This window comes from Labrus bergylta, chromosome 21, assembly GCF_963930695.1.
Source record: "Labrus bergylta chromosome 21, fLabBer1.1, whole genome shotgun sequence".
Lineage (NCBI taxonomy): Eukaryota > Metazoa > Chordata > Actinopteri > Labriformes > Labridae > Labrus > Labrus bergylta.
In genome coordinates, this window is record NC_089215.1 from 11,375,992 (window position 1) to 11,390,637 (window position 14,646).

A 14,646-nucleotide genomic window follows, 5' to 3' on the forward strand; every position below is an offset into this window, starting at 1 on the left:
CTGAGACTTTTTCAATGTTTAATAGAGCTTTTAAGATTTAGAAAATATGGTTACATTTTACAAAATGGATTAAGCTACAAATACTGACTTTGATGAAATGATTGTTGTGACTCTGGAGTTACAAAAAATTACAATATGGTGAGTGCAAAGGGTTTTAAGTAAGTTGAATAAGACAGGACTGGTCAAGTGAGGTAAAAGGGTTATCGGTGTATGTGTTGAGCAAAAAGCATGAGTTGGAGATGAATTATATTGATAAGGTTGAATTTAAAGCCATTTTAATGTTTTATTAAGGACTGTGTTCACCAGTTCCCAGAAAAACATAAAAAATTGGATTCAGGTTGCTTTAAGGGTAAAGGAGAAAGTGGAAGTTTGCATTGTGCATTATTACATTACGTGTTTTTGAAGAAGTTTGGGTTGAGATTGCCATGTATGTTTTTTTTTTATTATCATTAGACAAGGCAAGGATAAAACGTTGTTAGAACCATGCAAACCATTCATTTTTCTCCTGAAGTCTGTTCATATACAGTAGTGCACTTTGAGCTGTGAGTAAGAAATATAGGCCTAAAGAAATTATATGTAGCCCACTCTTCATTCTGTCTGGCTGGTTCAGCTTTGTGAGTTTGTATCAGGTCCCATTTTAACTCAAAGCTGGGCTGGGAGTAAATGCTTGGTTTTATTGCTGATAAAATAAACTTGTTTTCCATGTCAAACTAAGTTGAAGTGTTTTTTTTTTTATTTTATTTCCAGTTCATCTTGCTATTGATCCAGTCGGTAAAGGCGTGGATGTTGGCGTAGACCCCAGGTTTGTTCTTCTTACCACAGTCGTCGCCCCAGCTCACCACACCGCTGATATAATGTGTACCGTTCTGCTCACACACCAAAGGTCCACCTGAGTCACCCTGCCGAGTAAAAACGATAAAATCAAGTTATAAACTTTTCTGTAAAGGGCCCACTGAGGAAATGATTAAAGCTGCAGTATGAAACATTATTTCATTCGATTTTTTAGTTAAAATTTCACATCATAATCATTGTGTATCACCTGTTGCTTTGAACAGATGTGTGTATGATCTGTATTTGTCAGTACCCTCTTTTGTATTAAGTTATCAATCACAGCGAGTTTGGGAGGAGAACAGGTTGCAGTAACAACAGTTGGCTGCATTCCATTAGAGTATTCCAATGGCATCTCAAACAATGCATCAGGATTCTTCACGTTCATATACACACCTGGCAGGAGTCGATGCCGCCCCGCAGAGTCCCGGCACAGATCATGCTGTTGTTCAGAACACTTCCATAAACTTCAGGACTTCTGCATTTCCTGTCAGAGATCATGAACACACGAGCGTTCAACAGTTGAGGACTGTATCTCTCTGACGGACAGAAGAGAAAGGGAATTAGAATAAAAATAGTTTTTTTAATTGAACACATATGAAATATCAGAGTATGAGGCACACAGCGGAAAATATTAGAATATATTTTGGTTGACTTCCAAACCGTCCATAGCTTGTGGTAGTAACACCTGTGGATTTTGTAACAACTGATAAAAAATAATCATAACAATAAGAGCATCAAATAAAACAAAAATATCATAAAATATAATAGATAATGTCTACTATCTGATTTTACTCAATCTTGAAAATGTCTTTGTGGAGAAACGGTTTCTGATAGCTTTGCTGAAGTATTTGCCAAAGGAGCGCTAGTTAGCTAGTTAGCTTAGTTAGCTCAGTTAGCCAGGCAGCTAGTTGTATTTCCAGCAAATATTTCTGTATGAGTAAAATTGCATCGAAAGGACAATATTCCACACAAGTTCAAGCTAAATTCAAGTTGTTTCAGGGAAATATGACAGAAAATAGCAAATGGAAAACTACATTGTTTGGTATGGGCTGTTAGCTGTGTTTGGAAGAAATGAAGCCACCAGAGATTGATTTACGGCAACTAGTGTATCTGATCACCTTGAGACTTAATCAGAAACTGTCATTACAAAAAAGGTTTCGATGTTAAAAGAAATGATCAAAGATAGGTCTTATAAATGATGTTGTGAAATTGCATTGTGAGAAATTCAGTATTTTTTGCAGCCTAACCGTCAGACCATCTTCTCCCCCAACTTTGTGGCCATACATACTAAATTCCAAAATGATATGTTTTTATGTCAATAAAGACATTTAATGAATAGTTCATTACGGTTTTCTGTGGCTCCCCATCCTGAGATCACACACTCCTTTCCGGCGGGGAAGGCCTGGTCTGGCAGACATGCTGCCCTCACAAAGCGAGTTTCTTTGGCACAGTAAGGGGCTTCTGTGATTTTGAGTTTAAGCAGAGCTACACAAAAAAAAAAAAACATACAATGAGTTACATTAAGTATTTGATGTGGTAGATAAAAACAAAGAATTATGTTATTGTTGTTGCAGTTAGGTTTGAAAAACTCAAAGGTTTGGGTATGACTCATATAAGATCAACAATCTGTATGAATAGGCACATTTGCAGTATAAGCAAATGTCTAAAGAGGCCTTAAAAGACATGAAACATTAGCTAACATAAATCTTATGTTGCAGCCTGTATACTATGTACTTTCCTATTTATGGTCTGCCTATGTTAAAACATGATAATGCATTTGTTGTAACAAACCAATGTCGTTGTAAAGAGCAACTGGAGTCTCCCTGTAGTTCTCATGAACAATGGTTTGTATCACTGGGATGGTCTGGTCCATTTGTTCTTGTTTTTCTAGGTGCACTCCTCCCAACACCACTTGGTATTCATGTTCATTGTTACTAAAATGACAAAAATACAATAAAGATAAAGCAGAAAGATGGCTAGGACACTGGCATACAATGAAAATACAAAAATACATGGTATACACGTACATGCAGTGTGCAGCAGTGAGTACCCAGCAGGACGAGAGCAGGATCCCACCACAGAAATGGGTGAACTGAAACGAGGAGCCTCTTAATTTGGCCTGCAGAGAAACCTGCCAAGGGTGAGCACCAGGGTAAGACTTTGTGCCCCCATAAATCCTGCCAGTGCGAACAGGCTGGGTACCCAAGTCTACTTTGCCACACTGGGAGAACGGGGTAGACACTGGTACTTGTTGGACTGGAATCAGAATAGGGGCTGTAGGAAAAAAAAGTGGGCACAACGTGGGCATACAAGGAATTGATATTGAATTAATGTGTGTGTGTGTGTGTGTGTGTGTGTGTGTGTGTGTGTTTGTGTGCGCATTTCAGATTACCTTCAGAGCACTTATTGATTTTGCAGAAATCCCACTCCAGTCTGCCCTGCTTTTTGTAATAGCACCAAGGTTTGTCGTCATTATCTGGATTCCTAAAATGTAAATCAATAACAATACATCAGGCTTGTCAACAGGAAAAATTGATACATTCGGAAGATTATTTCAATTAACCGGTAAGCGCAAATGATGGTATGCTTATTTGTTCACAGGTGCACATTTTCAGAAATTCTCATAAAAGACATTCCATTTAGGTCCATTTGATCGTAGTGTATATGAAACACACACTATGGAAAGGAATAAAAAATGAAAAAATGAGGTGTAGAGTTAAAATAGTTCTGACGTAGGTGTCTCTTAGTACTTAGATTCTCCTTCACCAACCTTTAGAGCACTGAAAAGACAGACTGACTACTAACCATGTCACTTCTTACTTAAACCTGGATTGTTACATTATCTGTAAACGTCTTCTAAAGTAATTTATAGATGGTACAATTATAACTTGACTCGACCTGCAGTCATTGTTATATCCTAGTCCGGGGAAGTCAGAGTACATGGTGAAAGGATCCTCTCCTTGTGACAGAATGAAGTATGAGTTCCAGTCCAAACACTCCATGCCGCCCTCTGTCACGCTGACAGCACCCCTGTATGACTCCCCGTTCCCTATATAACAGTCTCTGAGGGCTAGAAGAGAAGAGTTCAAGTGAGCTCAAAAATGTAAGTGACAAATATTTAAAACTTTAAAGCACAACATTTTTACCTGCAGTTGAACAAAAACAATATTACTCAAAGTGTTACTCAATATACTGACTGCTGAGGTTATTGTGGTTTTAAGGGTTTGCTAAAAGATCAATATTTGCTGAGGGTTTTTTGTGTTTTTTTGATTGAACTTTGGAGTTGTGTGTGTGTAAATAGTAGAACGCCAACTCAAGCTGCAGGAATGGATTTCCTACAGCGATTGTGATGGCTGACTCCTTACCAGTTTGGCAGAACCTCCCAGTAAACTCATTAGGACAAGCACAGCTTAAGCGCTTGTCCCTTGCCACGCAGGAGCCTCCATTCTTACAGGGATTGCGTACACAAGGTGATGTTGGAACTGATTCAGACAAGAAAGAAGCCATTTAAGACGACAGTACATCATTTCAGGGCTGTAGCAAAGGATTCAAGCGCACAAAAATCATTTTACCACCAAACCTTTCTGTTTCAATTGTTTATAATGTAATGAAAGTGCAACTATTCTAAGGATAAAATGACTTCATTATCTATCAAAACAACACACTAAATGAAATATCCGCTTCAGTTTCTTCAACAAATAATTTGAAATCTTGTAAAAGTTGGGGGTGGGGATACTCACATGACCTGCAGTTGGGGCCATAGTATGGAGGTGTGCACTTGCACTCATAAAAAGGTGGTCTCTTCAAGTTGACAACACAGTCACCACGGCCACATCTGACGTTCTCACAAACATCTTTCACTAAATATTAAGAATATGTTTTTTTTTAAAAAGCAGGCTAACAGTAGGTCACCACAGGAAGTTTAAAAATGACCTAACTAAAACGTTGTGTATATATTTTAAGATATTTATGCACCTTATGCACGTTTACCTATGTACTATGCGTTTGCACTGTGTACGTTTCATGTATTTTCTGTGTTTTATTGAGTATATGTGACTCTCCCTGTAACAAAATGTATCTATACCGGTACAAATCAAGTAACCTGAACCTGGTATAGAGATGAGACATAATAATAAACCAACTGCAGCTCTATTGTTTTACAAAACCAATGTATTATGAATTTGGAAATCTTACCTTTAATACACCTCTTGCCTACGTAGGGCTCAGGACATATGCAAGTGAATTCTGTGTCAGATTTCACTCGACAAGTCCCACCATTAAAGCAAGGGCTTGGATCACAAACATCTGCAAATGACGGACCGAGGATCAGATAACACGGTTGAAGGTAAGATTTGCAGAAAATGTGCAATCATGCAGAGTTTTCTCAGGGACACTCACTGGACTCATCTACAAAATCAAACACCCAGTCTGCCAGATCAAATATAAAATTGGGAGCGTCGGTGGGCTCGGATCCATAATCTGTGACTGTGGAAGAGCACCAAACTATTTAAACACTGGAGTTTCTTGATAAAAAAGCAGAGAATGCAGACTTTAATCTTAATGATTGAACTATTGTGTTAATTAAGAATTTGAAACAGAGCGAGCAGCAACTTCACAACCTTTAAAGCACAAATGTGGTGAGAATGAATGTTTGACTGATCAGCTGTTAAAGCAATTCTTTTAATTCAGATAGTGACTTATATCATTAAATTGGTCTGCTGATGGAGCATTTCACCACAAAGATCAATCATGGAAATGAGACTTACACCACGCATTCTCCTGCAATGACAACACAAATCACAGATGAGAAAAGATCAACAAGGTTATTTTCTTCTTCTTCATTTTTTCCCACCTTAACAAACATCATCTTTGCTTATATACAAACAAAGGTATTGACAAACTTACAGCTTCAATGTGGTGGACACCGAGCAAACACAGGCTGATGAGAAAGGCCCCTGCAGGCAACATGGTGCTGTGTGTAACTGCGATCACAGTGTAGAAGACTGGAGATCCTGTGATTGAGTTAAATATCCAGAACGGCCGCCGTATCCCTCAGCTGTCAATCTTTAGCCAGCCGCATCGATTATGTGGGAGTTTGTTAGGAAATTCCTAACTTGTGTGCTTTCATTTATTTAACCCTTGTCTTCAATACACATACATCATGCATAGTGATTTGTGATTATATCTGCTGTATTTTTCTGCTTTGTTGTTTAGATATCAGAAAAAGAATAACAAAACCAACCAATAGTACAAACACAGCTCAAAGTCAGACACAACATACAATTTGGAAAATCAAAATGTACATGGACTTCCATTGATAATCGTCATTAAGTTCAGATTTGTAAAAACAATTCTTTGCTTATCTACAGATAGAAATGGACAAACAAACTCACCTTTATACTCATGATGAGGCAACATATTTTGATAGATTACAGAAAAACAAATATTATCAAGCGATGTGTCACATTCATTTGTTTTTTGAGTTTTATTTGACGTAGCTGTTTACTTTGTCGTGGACTCATTAATGTGTCTACAAAATTCTATGTTGCGATTCCATTACACAAATGCCTGTTTGGCATGAAATACTTGAAGTGCTTCACATTGCATTTTAATTAGACACGCCTGTTAAGCATTAAAGCAGAGTAAGGACAATTTCATAACAGCAGCTACAATCAGTTTTGGAAAGTGTTTTTGAAGAGGTGACAGAAGCCCTGCAACGTTAGTCGCAATGTTGTTAACGTTATCGCCACCTAACTTTCAATTTATGGGAGAAATCGCACCAAAAGGTAGAGCTGAGGCCTTAAGCCTAACAACTACAGTATGTCGACCTGTCAATCAACTCAGCTTGCCCTAAATGAGGCGAATGTAGAAATCTTTGCTTTAAAAAAAATCTCATCAAAACTGATGAGTAATAAAAATCTTCAGCCCCACAGTGTGAACCAAAAAAAGAAATGAGACTTGTCCATGTGAAGCTTGGGAGCTTCTTGTTTAAAGGAATCATAACGAAACATTTTTGTCAGTTTTTCCAATAATCTTTAATGGAGAGACAGGACAGTGGATAGAGTCGGAAATCAGGGAGAGAGAGAGAGAGCGGGGAATGACATGTGGGAAATGGACCACAGCCTACACACATGGGGGCGCGTGCACCGACCACTGCGCCACCAGCACCCCCTTTCAATCATCTTTATTAACCATGTACCACATGTATCCATGTGTTTAAACACAAATATGAGGTATTGTATCATTCTGAGAATGGAGCGAGAACTTTCTTTTCATCCAAGCTAATCTTAATAAAAAGTCATTCTATTACTAAGACAAGAGGACTTTACATAGTCTGCATGTGTTGTTATTGCATCTTTATCAGAGTAAATGATAAGCGATCCAGTCAACAAATCTGATCACGTTGGCGTAGACACCAGGTTTGTACTTCTTGCCGCAGCCGTCGCCCCAGCTCACCACACCCACCACATAGTGTGTCCCATTCCGCTCACACACAAGGGGGCCGCCAGAGTCACCCTGCAGAGGCAGACAGAGGTCACATTAAGGATCTCTCTTTTATTTTCATGAATACTGGGGTGAAAGAAAAATGACGGACCTGGCAGGAGTCGACGCCTCCTTTCATGTTTCCTGCACAGAACATGCTGTCATCCAGAGAGTTCCCGTAAACGTGTGGGGCTTTACATTTGTCCTGGGAGATCAGGAGGACACGTGCATCCAGCAGCTGGTTGGTACCGTACTTCTCTGAGACAGCAAGATAGCAGCATAATACAAACAGTGAAGTTGGACTGAGATGTTCAAATTAATTTAATGACAAATTAAGTCCAGTGTGTTTTCTTTTCTGTTTTTAACACTTTAATCCGCATTTCCATCTAAGGAAGCCCTGAGACTGATTTAAGAAAATAAATTCTGGTTATCTATTTTCCAACTCTAATGCATCTTGTCCCCTGTTTTAAGAATAGCTTGATTATTTTGCCAGCACATTTCTAAGCTACTTTAAAAAAAAAAATATGAATCAGGTGGAAAATTATCTTGGATAAATAAGGCTTTTTTTTCCATTTTAAAAAAGGTTCCAAAAACATATCTCTCTAAATCATTTTTGTGTTTGTTGTTGTAGTACTCATATTGGCCACTAGAGGCTGACCTAATAGCATTTGTCTTTTGTTCTTCAATCCTAAGAAGTGACAGCAATTTCAAGCAGATTTAGAAAATGTCTCCACAGTGCTTTTTATAATTGCCTCACTGGGCTTCCATACATATATTTTTGCTAAGTGTTTGCTACAGTTTGTAAATATAAAACGCTGTTTTAAAGAAGAAAATACTTTACCCTGTTTTCCGATGTAAATTCGAGCTAGAGGTGAATTGGATGAATATCCATGAGCTGCCAAAGTTTAAAACATTTAACTTTTTTATTTTCTTATCCCGTAAATGGGCTGTTCTTTAAGTTTCATGCTCTTACATTACTCATTCAGCTCAGTTAAATTATCTTTAATTAATAGAAAAAATACTATTTTGCTCCCCCATTTTTGATACCAATCAATTTGTTACAACAGTTTGTTCTACAGCCTATGAATACAATAAACAAATGTTCCTTACGTGTTTCAGTCACGCCCCACCCTGAGATGACACACTCCGTCCCGCTGTCAAAGTTCTTGTGTGGGAGGCAGGCTGTTTTGACAAAGCGTGTCTCTTTGGCACAGTACGGCCTGTCTGTGACTTTCAGCTGAAGCATGGCTGCACAGGAGATGCACAAAACAAAGAATAAAGGTGAGGGTGTATCATCTCATCACAGATGAGATTTTAAATCTTTCAACTTACCAACATCGTTATGAAGAGCAAATGGGGACTCCTTGTAATTTTCATGCATGATGGCTTTCTCCACCGGGATGACCTGATCGAACGTTTCATCCTTCTCGATGTCCACTCCTCCCAGCACCACCTGCATTTCCACTCCACTTTTACTGCAATGCATGAAATCATCAAGACCATTATCATCATCATCATCATCATCATCATCATCATCACTATTAATTAATTTTAAACCTCTTAAAACACAGAGAGGGATAACTCTCTTATGGTACAGATGGTACAATAGAGCAGATAAATAAATCGTTAAACAAGGTAGAACAAGGAAAAACAGAATATTAAAAGGTAGACAAATAGAATAATTCTTGAAAAAACATGATATATATGATCAATAAAAGGTTGTTAGGAGGTTTTTTTTGGGGGGTGGGGGTGGTTTTGTGCCTTTATTAGAGAGATAGGTCAGTGGATAGTGTCAGAAATCCTGTAGAGAGAGAGAGTGGGGAACAACATGCGGCAAAGGAGCCACAGGTTGGATTTGAACCCAGGCCGCACGCCTGCAGGGCCACAGCCTCCGTACACTGGGCGAGCTTACTAACCACTACGCCACTGGCGCCCCCAAATGATGGTTATGAATTACATCAAACAGTGGAGAAGCTACAGATTTTGGAGCTTACATGCAGTGAGCCGCAGTAAGCACCCAGCAGGACTCTAACAGGATGCCTCCACAGATGTGTCTGAAGGGCCCAGAGGAGCCTCTGGGTCTGGTCTGCAGGGACGCCTGCCAGGGATGAGCTCCAGGAAGAGACTTCTTTCCTCCAAAGATCCTGGCGGAGCGGCCTGGCTGCGGCCTCCCACACTGGGAGAACTGGGCAGCAGGGACCTCTGGCTTGGCTGGAGTTGGATCGATTTCATGGATGGTCGGTGCGGTGGGTGGAGCTGTAGGAGGGAGAGAAAAAAAATCCAATTGAAGAATAAAAATTGCGAAGGCCAGAATCGTAATCTTCCTCTCTGTAAGTGTTTTACCTGCAGAACATTTCCTAACTTTACAGTAGTTCCACCTCAGTTTGTCGTTCTTTTTAATAAAGCACCAGGGCTGATCGTCTCCATCAGGGTTCCTGTAATACACAAAGATTTTTTTTTTTTTAAAGAATAAACCCTATAACTGCATTCTCTGTTTGTTAAGTTATAAGGTAGAGCAGTGGTTCTCAACCTTCTCTGCCCCTTCCTTTTTATATCTAAGAAATGCACTCCATGACACAGAGCGATTTAAAACTCTGATCCCCAACATGAGTTATTAAAAAATTAAACCCTGTACAGTGTGTAATAATAAAGACATGAGCTCAAGAGACCAACATTATTCTTCCTAGCAGGCTTTAATTATGTTTATTTCTGCTTTAAAAATGGGCATTTAAATATGTGTATACTCTATAGCTTGCTTCTGGGAGCAGCCCCAAGTGGACACTTGAAGAACTGCACTTTTTGCCGCATGGATTTAACTTGGAGAAAACTTTTTAACAACAACATTGACAGAAGCTGTTGAGGTGAGAAAAAAATCAGCAAACAGAGTTTAGTCTGAGTACATAGTACACAGTACATACCGCATATGCACTGTAACTAAATATGTACACAATGTCAACAGTAAACGCATGCAATATTTACACAAGATGACTCCTCACCTGCAGAAATTGTGTGGACCGATTCCATCGAAGCCTGCGTACTCTTTGAAAGGATCTCCACCATGCTGCTGGATGAAATAAGAATTCCAGTCCAAACACTCTTCTCTTTCCAGCGTCACGCTCACCATGCCGCGGTAAAACTCTCCATCCTCCTGGTAACAGTCATTTGGCCCTTGGAAAAAAAAAATGGTTTGAACTTAAGACAGGTCATTTAAGCTTCTAAGAGGACAAAAGATGTTTGTTTCTATTTTTATGGCAGTGAGAGAATTGCATTTACCAACTTCACAGAAGTTTCCGCTGTATCCATAAGGACAGGAACACTGGAAGGACGAGCGTTTGGGACCTTTAGTGCAAGAGCCGCCGTTCTGACAGGGATTAGGTCTACAGGGAGAAGCTGTAAACGCAGACAAGACAATCAGTGTCAAATGCGGAAAATAAATAAGGTTTGAGAAAAATTATAACTGATTGCATATTCCCTATAAACAGACCTTTCCTGCAGTTTGGTGGTTTGTACGGAGGCTTGCACTTGCACTCGTAGAATGGAGCCGTAGATGTAACAACACAGCTCCCATGGCCACAGTTCACATTCTTGCAAACCTCTTTCACTAAAAAAAAAAAGTATATAAAACGTATTAGGCCTACATACAGAATTAAGTTGAATGGCAGATGGCAGCCAAAACTGTTTTCAGATGAACCTACTCATTAGCCATCCTAATTTATCATATTGAGGACATAATAGGTTGAATTGACCTTTTACAGATGCAGTTATTGGGAGTTGCTATTTGGAAAATCTGAATACAAATTAGGAACTTCAGAATTGCTCAGAAGCTACAATTCAAAGACAAAATAAGTGATGACAATAATTCACCCCTAGCTTGAAAGTGTTCACAACATTTACAGTATCAGAGGGTCTAAGGCAGCTTTTTTGCACTTGCACTGCAAAACACAACTGCTCTTACATTTGTAGGAGACAAGTTCATAGCTGGACTTTCCTGCATCTGGTAGGCATGTTTGGTAGGGTTCATAGTACCCCTCATATGTCTTACATCAGCCCCATCTACATTGTGAAGGTGAGTTCTGGTGTGGTCATCAGCGTTTGACCACGCACATAGCCTCAAATTGCTCTCTGTTTACAGAGAAACAGATTAATGAGTGAGTATGAATGATAAAGGGAGGAAATACAAACACAGACGTTGATAAAGCAAATTAATTAATTAAGGAATTTTCAAGCAGACACTAGTGCTTGATCAGATTTGCTTTGCTTTAATATGGGTTTCTAAGCTTAAACCAACTTTTGAAAGGAAAGGAACCTCAATTTGGACATGCCTTCATATTGAACCGTTTAACCTAGAGCCTTTTCCCCCCCGTACTGTAGATAAATGAGCACATGACTCTCTTACCAGTCTGACACTTCTTTCCAGTGTAAGGCTCTGGGCACACACATATGAAAGTCCCGTCGAGATAAGTGTCACAGCTGCCTCCGTTCATACACGGGTTTGGATCACATTGATCTGAAAGAAGACAGAATCAGCTGGTACAAAAAACATTCAGATTCAGCACAGAGTCAAAATCAGTAAGGAGCAGAGTTCAGTTGATTGACTGCTTCAGCTGTGCATTGATCAGTACATGTAAAGACAGAAGAGATGTCTTATTTTAACTGCTGCTTACATTCAGCGCTTACAGTACAAGCAATCAAACGCTCACCTTTGCTATTTGAGAGGGGGGGGAATGGATAGTAAAGGTCATTTACCTGTTAAATCTAGGAGTTCATACAACCAGTCATCTAAACCAGAAAAATCTGAATCCCCTCGAGGGATTTCAGTGGGTAAATCATAATACTCATATTCTGCAAGGGAAAAAGAAGCATTTATGCAGTATAATCAAAAAGATACATTTTGTAAACCAGAAATCAGGTTGACAAAAATGTTTTACCATCAGTGTCATCTGTTTCATCGATCACCTGCAATCAAACCAAAATAAACATACATGTACTCAACAGTTCTGTGTTCTAAATGTTAGAAATGCTTCAATCCCTTATTACACGCAAATTCATCCTATTTTATTTGCATACTTACAAAATACTCCTGTCCAAACGCAGCGAGTGCACACAGTTGGAAGAGAACAACGAGTGAGCAGAGGAGTTTTTTCACCCCAGCCATGTTGGGACCACACAGGGTAACTCTATGGTTTGCTTCTGCTCCTAGTCCTAAAAACCCCTCTTTAAGATAGAGACCCCCAGACACTCCACCTACCTGTTAATCATTGGTACCCTGCATTGATTTGACAGGACTTACATAGGATTCAATACTTTTTGACCCTCTGGCCTTTACTTGTGCTGAAGTCGTCACAAGTAGATGCAGTTAGCGATACACTCTTGGTGGCAGGAGGCTTCACAAGTTGCCTCAAACGTCCCTCTCCACACCAACATTTTCCATATTCTCCTGGGGGATCCCAAGGCGTTCAATTTTGTAATGCTTCCCAGTTGGAGCCTTTTTTAGGCAATATCTGCAACTGAATGGTGTAGTAAACATTTTTAAAGAGTATGGAGCTAGATTGTTTTGTAAAGTTTTCCTAGTATTAATGTATTCATCTGCTGGTCATAGTCTGTATGTAAGAAATGGAGCTAGGCCAACGTCAAAGTTGGTAAAAAATATCCTTTCTTCTTCCAGCAGGGGGCAACTTCCCCTGGTAACAAATTGTACCAGGGAAGTCTGTGAGAAAAGGATTCTACTTTGCAGTTGACTTATTATTCAGTGAACATTCTCCAAATGAGTTTATGATCTCAATCACTTGTTTTCAGTCTTCTTAAACACAGCATGATAACTTATGCTCCCAATTAGAGGCGTGGCTACCTTGTGATTGGCCAGCTGTGGAAACATTTCTTCAGTGTTGGGTTCCACTAAAGGTCACTTCACTGTCATTTTTTGGTATACGTTTGTTCATTTTGGAAGCCTCTTGCTTGGTGAGTTAGCATTACCAGTATACATTGGAGAGCTTTGCTTTGCCAAGACTTTGCTCCTTTCTTGCTCCACCCTAAAGCAAAATTATACCGTAAAAATACCAAACATCTTTGTGAATATATCCACTTCCTCTGTGGTACATCTAATCTTTTTTTTGTTTTTGTGTGATATAAAACCAGACACATGCTAAGAAAAGGAACACCATGACAGTATATTCATTATCTTTAAACACAAAAGAAACAACAGACCAAAACATTGGAGTGATTTTCATTTTTTCAGCTGAGCTGTTTTTTTTTATTCAAACAGTGATCACTTTACAGTGGGAGCAATAGCATATTCTCAATATTAACACTATATATAATGTACACAGGGAATATGTGGAAAAATCAGAGTTAAGTCCAGACCACAAGCTATCTCTCTCCCAGTTCATTAACCTCCTCCTCACAGGTTGAATGGGCCATCACCTGTTTGCACTGTGTCGACCTGGTTACAAAAGGGAGTGCTTGTAAACTATATATCATATGCCATTCAACTTTGCACTTGGTTTAAATTCAAAGAGCCCATTTTAGAATCATAAAACACTCCAAATTCGGGTTGATGGCTCCACAGACACTTCAAAACTCGAAACCAGTGGGTAATCATCCTAAGTGCCTCAAACCTTGATTGTAAAAGAGTACACTGCTTTAATCTTCATGCATCACTCTGGTGGTGGAATGAACCACATGCAGATACAAACACAGTGTTTAGGTCAGTCTATCTGCATACAACAGGATTTTTTGTTTAGAAAGAGCCAGCCTGATCCCAAAACATTCACATTGCAATCTCCCAATGACTGTTCTCTTAAACATACAATTCATTGTCTTCAGCCCCAGAATATGTGGCAACAATCTGGTGCAATTCACAGGATTTTCTCTGGAAACAAGAGGGAATAGGCTTCAGTATCCAGAAAGTAAAAAAAACAATATAAAAAGTCTATAAATAAAAAGGCATGTAATGCTAACTCGTAGGAAAAGTGCCAGCAGCAATAGTCAGTCCTAGTCAGTTTCAAAATCAATGACGACAGGTCAAAAATAAGTCACAGCGTGTCCTGATGCTTGTTTGTGGTTTTGTTCTTACTGCTCGCAGAGTGAGTCTCCTTAAGTTAAAAGCACAGTCTCAGGTCCACGTAAAAGGACATCTTCATGTATATTCAGACTTGCGGATGTAGTTTGATGGCACATAGCCTCGCCGGCCGCCTGCCTCCCCGAGCCACCAGTCACCGTTGCCGTTCATGTCCTGGAACTCCAGGATCCGCAGCCGCTGGTTGGCTGAGATGCTCAGTTCATTGGCACAGCGTGCATCGAAGGAGTAGAGAGCGTAGTAAATCTAGAAACACA

General features: G+C 39.4%; 3 protein-coding genes across 5 annotated transcripts in view; all 3 read right to left on the reverse strand.

Moving 5' to 3' along the window:
* Positions 1 to 4: 4 nt before the first annotated feature.
* On the reverse strand, positions 5 to 5,878 carry LOC109996879 (hyaluronan-binding protein 2-like). The gene is made up of 13 exons (XM_065949864.1): positions 5,737 to 5,878; positions 5,598 to 5,610; positions 5,230 to 5,316; positions 5,026 to 5,136; positions 4,572 to 4,691; positions 4,197 to 4,313; positions 3,730 to 3,901; positions 3,224 to 3,315; positions 2,859 to 3,105; positions 2,623 to 2,765; positions 2,179 to 2,316; positions 1,225 to 1,367; positions 5 to 899 (listed from the first exon to the last, which is right to left on the reverse strand). The coding sequence occupies exons 1-13, from the start codon at positions 5,797 to 5,799 to the stop codon at positions 738 to 740; spliced, it is 1,608 nt and encodes a 535-aa protein (XP_065805936.1). The 5' UTR covers positions 5,800 to 5,878; the 3' UTR covers positions 5 to 737.
* A 963-nt stretch (positions 5,879 to 6,841) lies between these two features.
* LOC109996860 (hyaluronan-binding protein 2-like) lies at positions 6,842 to 12,516 on the reverse strand. Of its 2 annotated transcripts, XM_065950038.1 has the most exons (14): positions 12,386 to 12,516; positions 12,243 to 12,270; positions 12,061 to 12,156; positions 11,711 to 11,821; positions 10,799 to 10,915; positions 10,588 to 10,704; positions 10,311 to 10,482; positions 9,658 to 9,749; positions 9,309 to 9,570; positions 8,647 to 8,789; positions 8,425 to 8,562; positions 8,156 to 8,209; positions 7,427 to 7,572; positions 6,842 to 7,347 (listed from the first exon to the last, which is right to left on the reverse strand). In XM_065950038.1, exons 1-14 carry the CDS (start codon positions 12,467 to 12,469, stop codon positions 7,192 to 7,194), a joined length of 1,716 nt encoding a protein of 571 aa, XP_065806110.1. In that variant the 5' UTR covers positions 12,470 to 12,516; the 3' UTR covers positions 6,842 to 7,191. The 2 variants fall into 2 exon arrangements, with proteins under 2 accessions (XP_065806110.1, XP_029136480.2); XM_029280647.2 differs by lacking the exon at positions 8,156 to 8,209.
* A 1,015-nt stretch (positions 12,517 to 13,531) lies between these two features.
* dnmbp (dynamin binding protein) overlaps positions 13,532 to 14,646 on the reverse strand; it is a 44,466-nt gene continuing 43,351 nt past the window's right edge. For both annotated transcript variants that reach the window (XM_065949528.1, XM_065949529.1), the window contains one exon: positions 13,532 to 14,635. In XM_065949528.1, the coding sequence (XP_065805600.1) occupies positions 14,450 to 14,635 (186 nt within the window). In that variant the 3' untranslated portion in view covers positions 13,532 to 14,449. The remainder of the gene's footprint in view (positions 14,636 to 14,646) is intronic.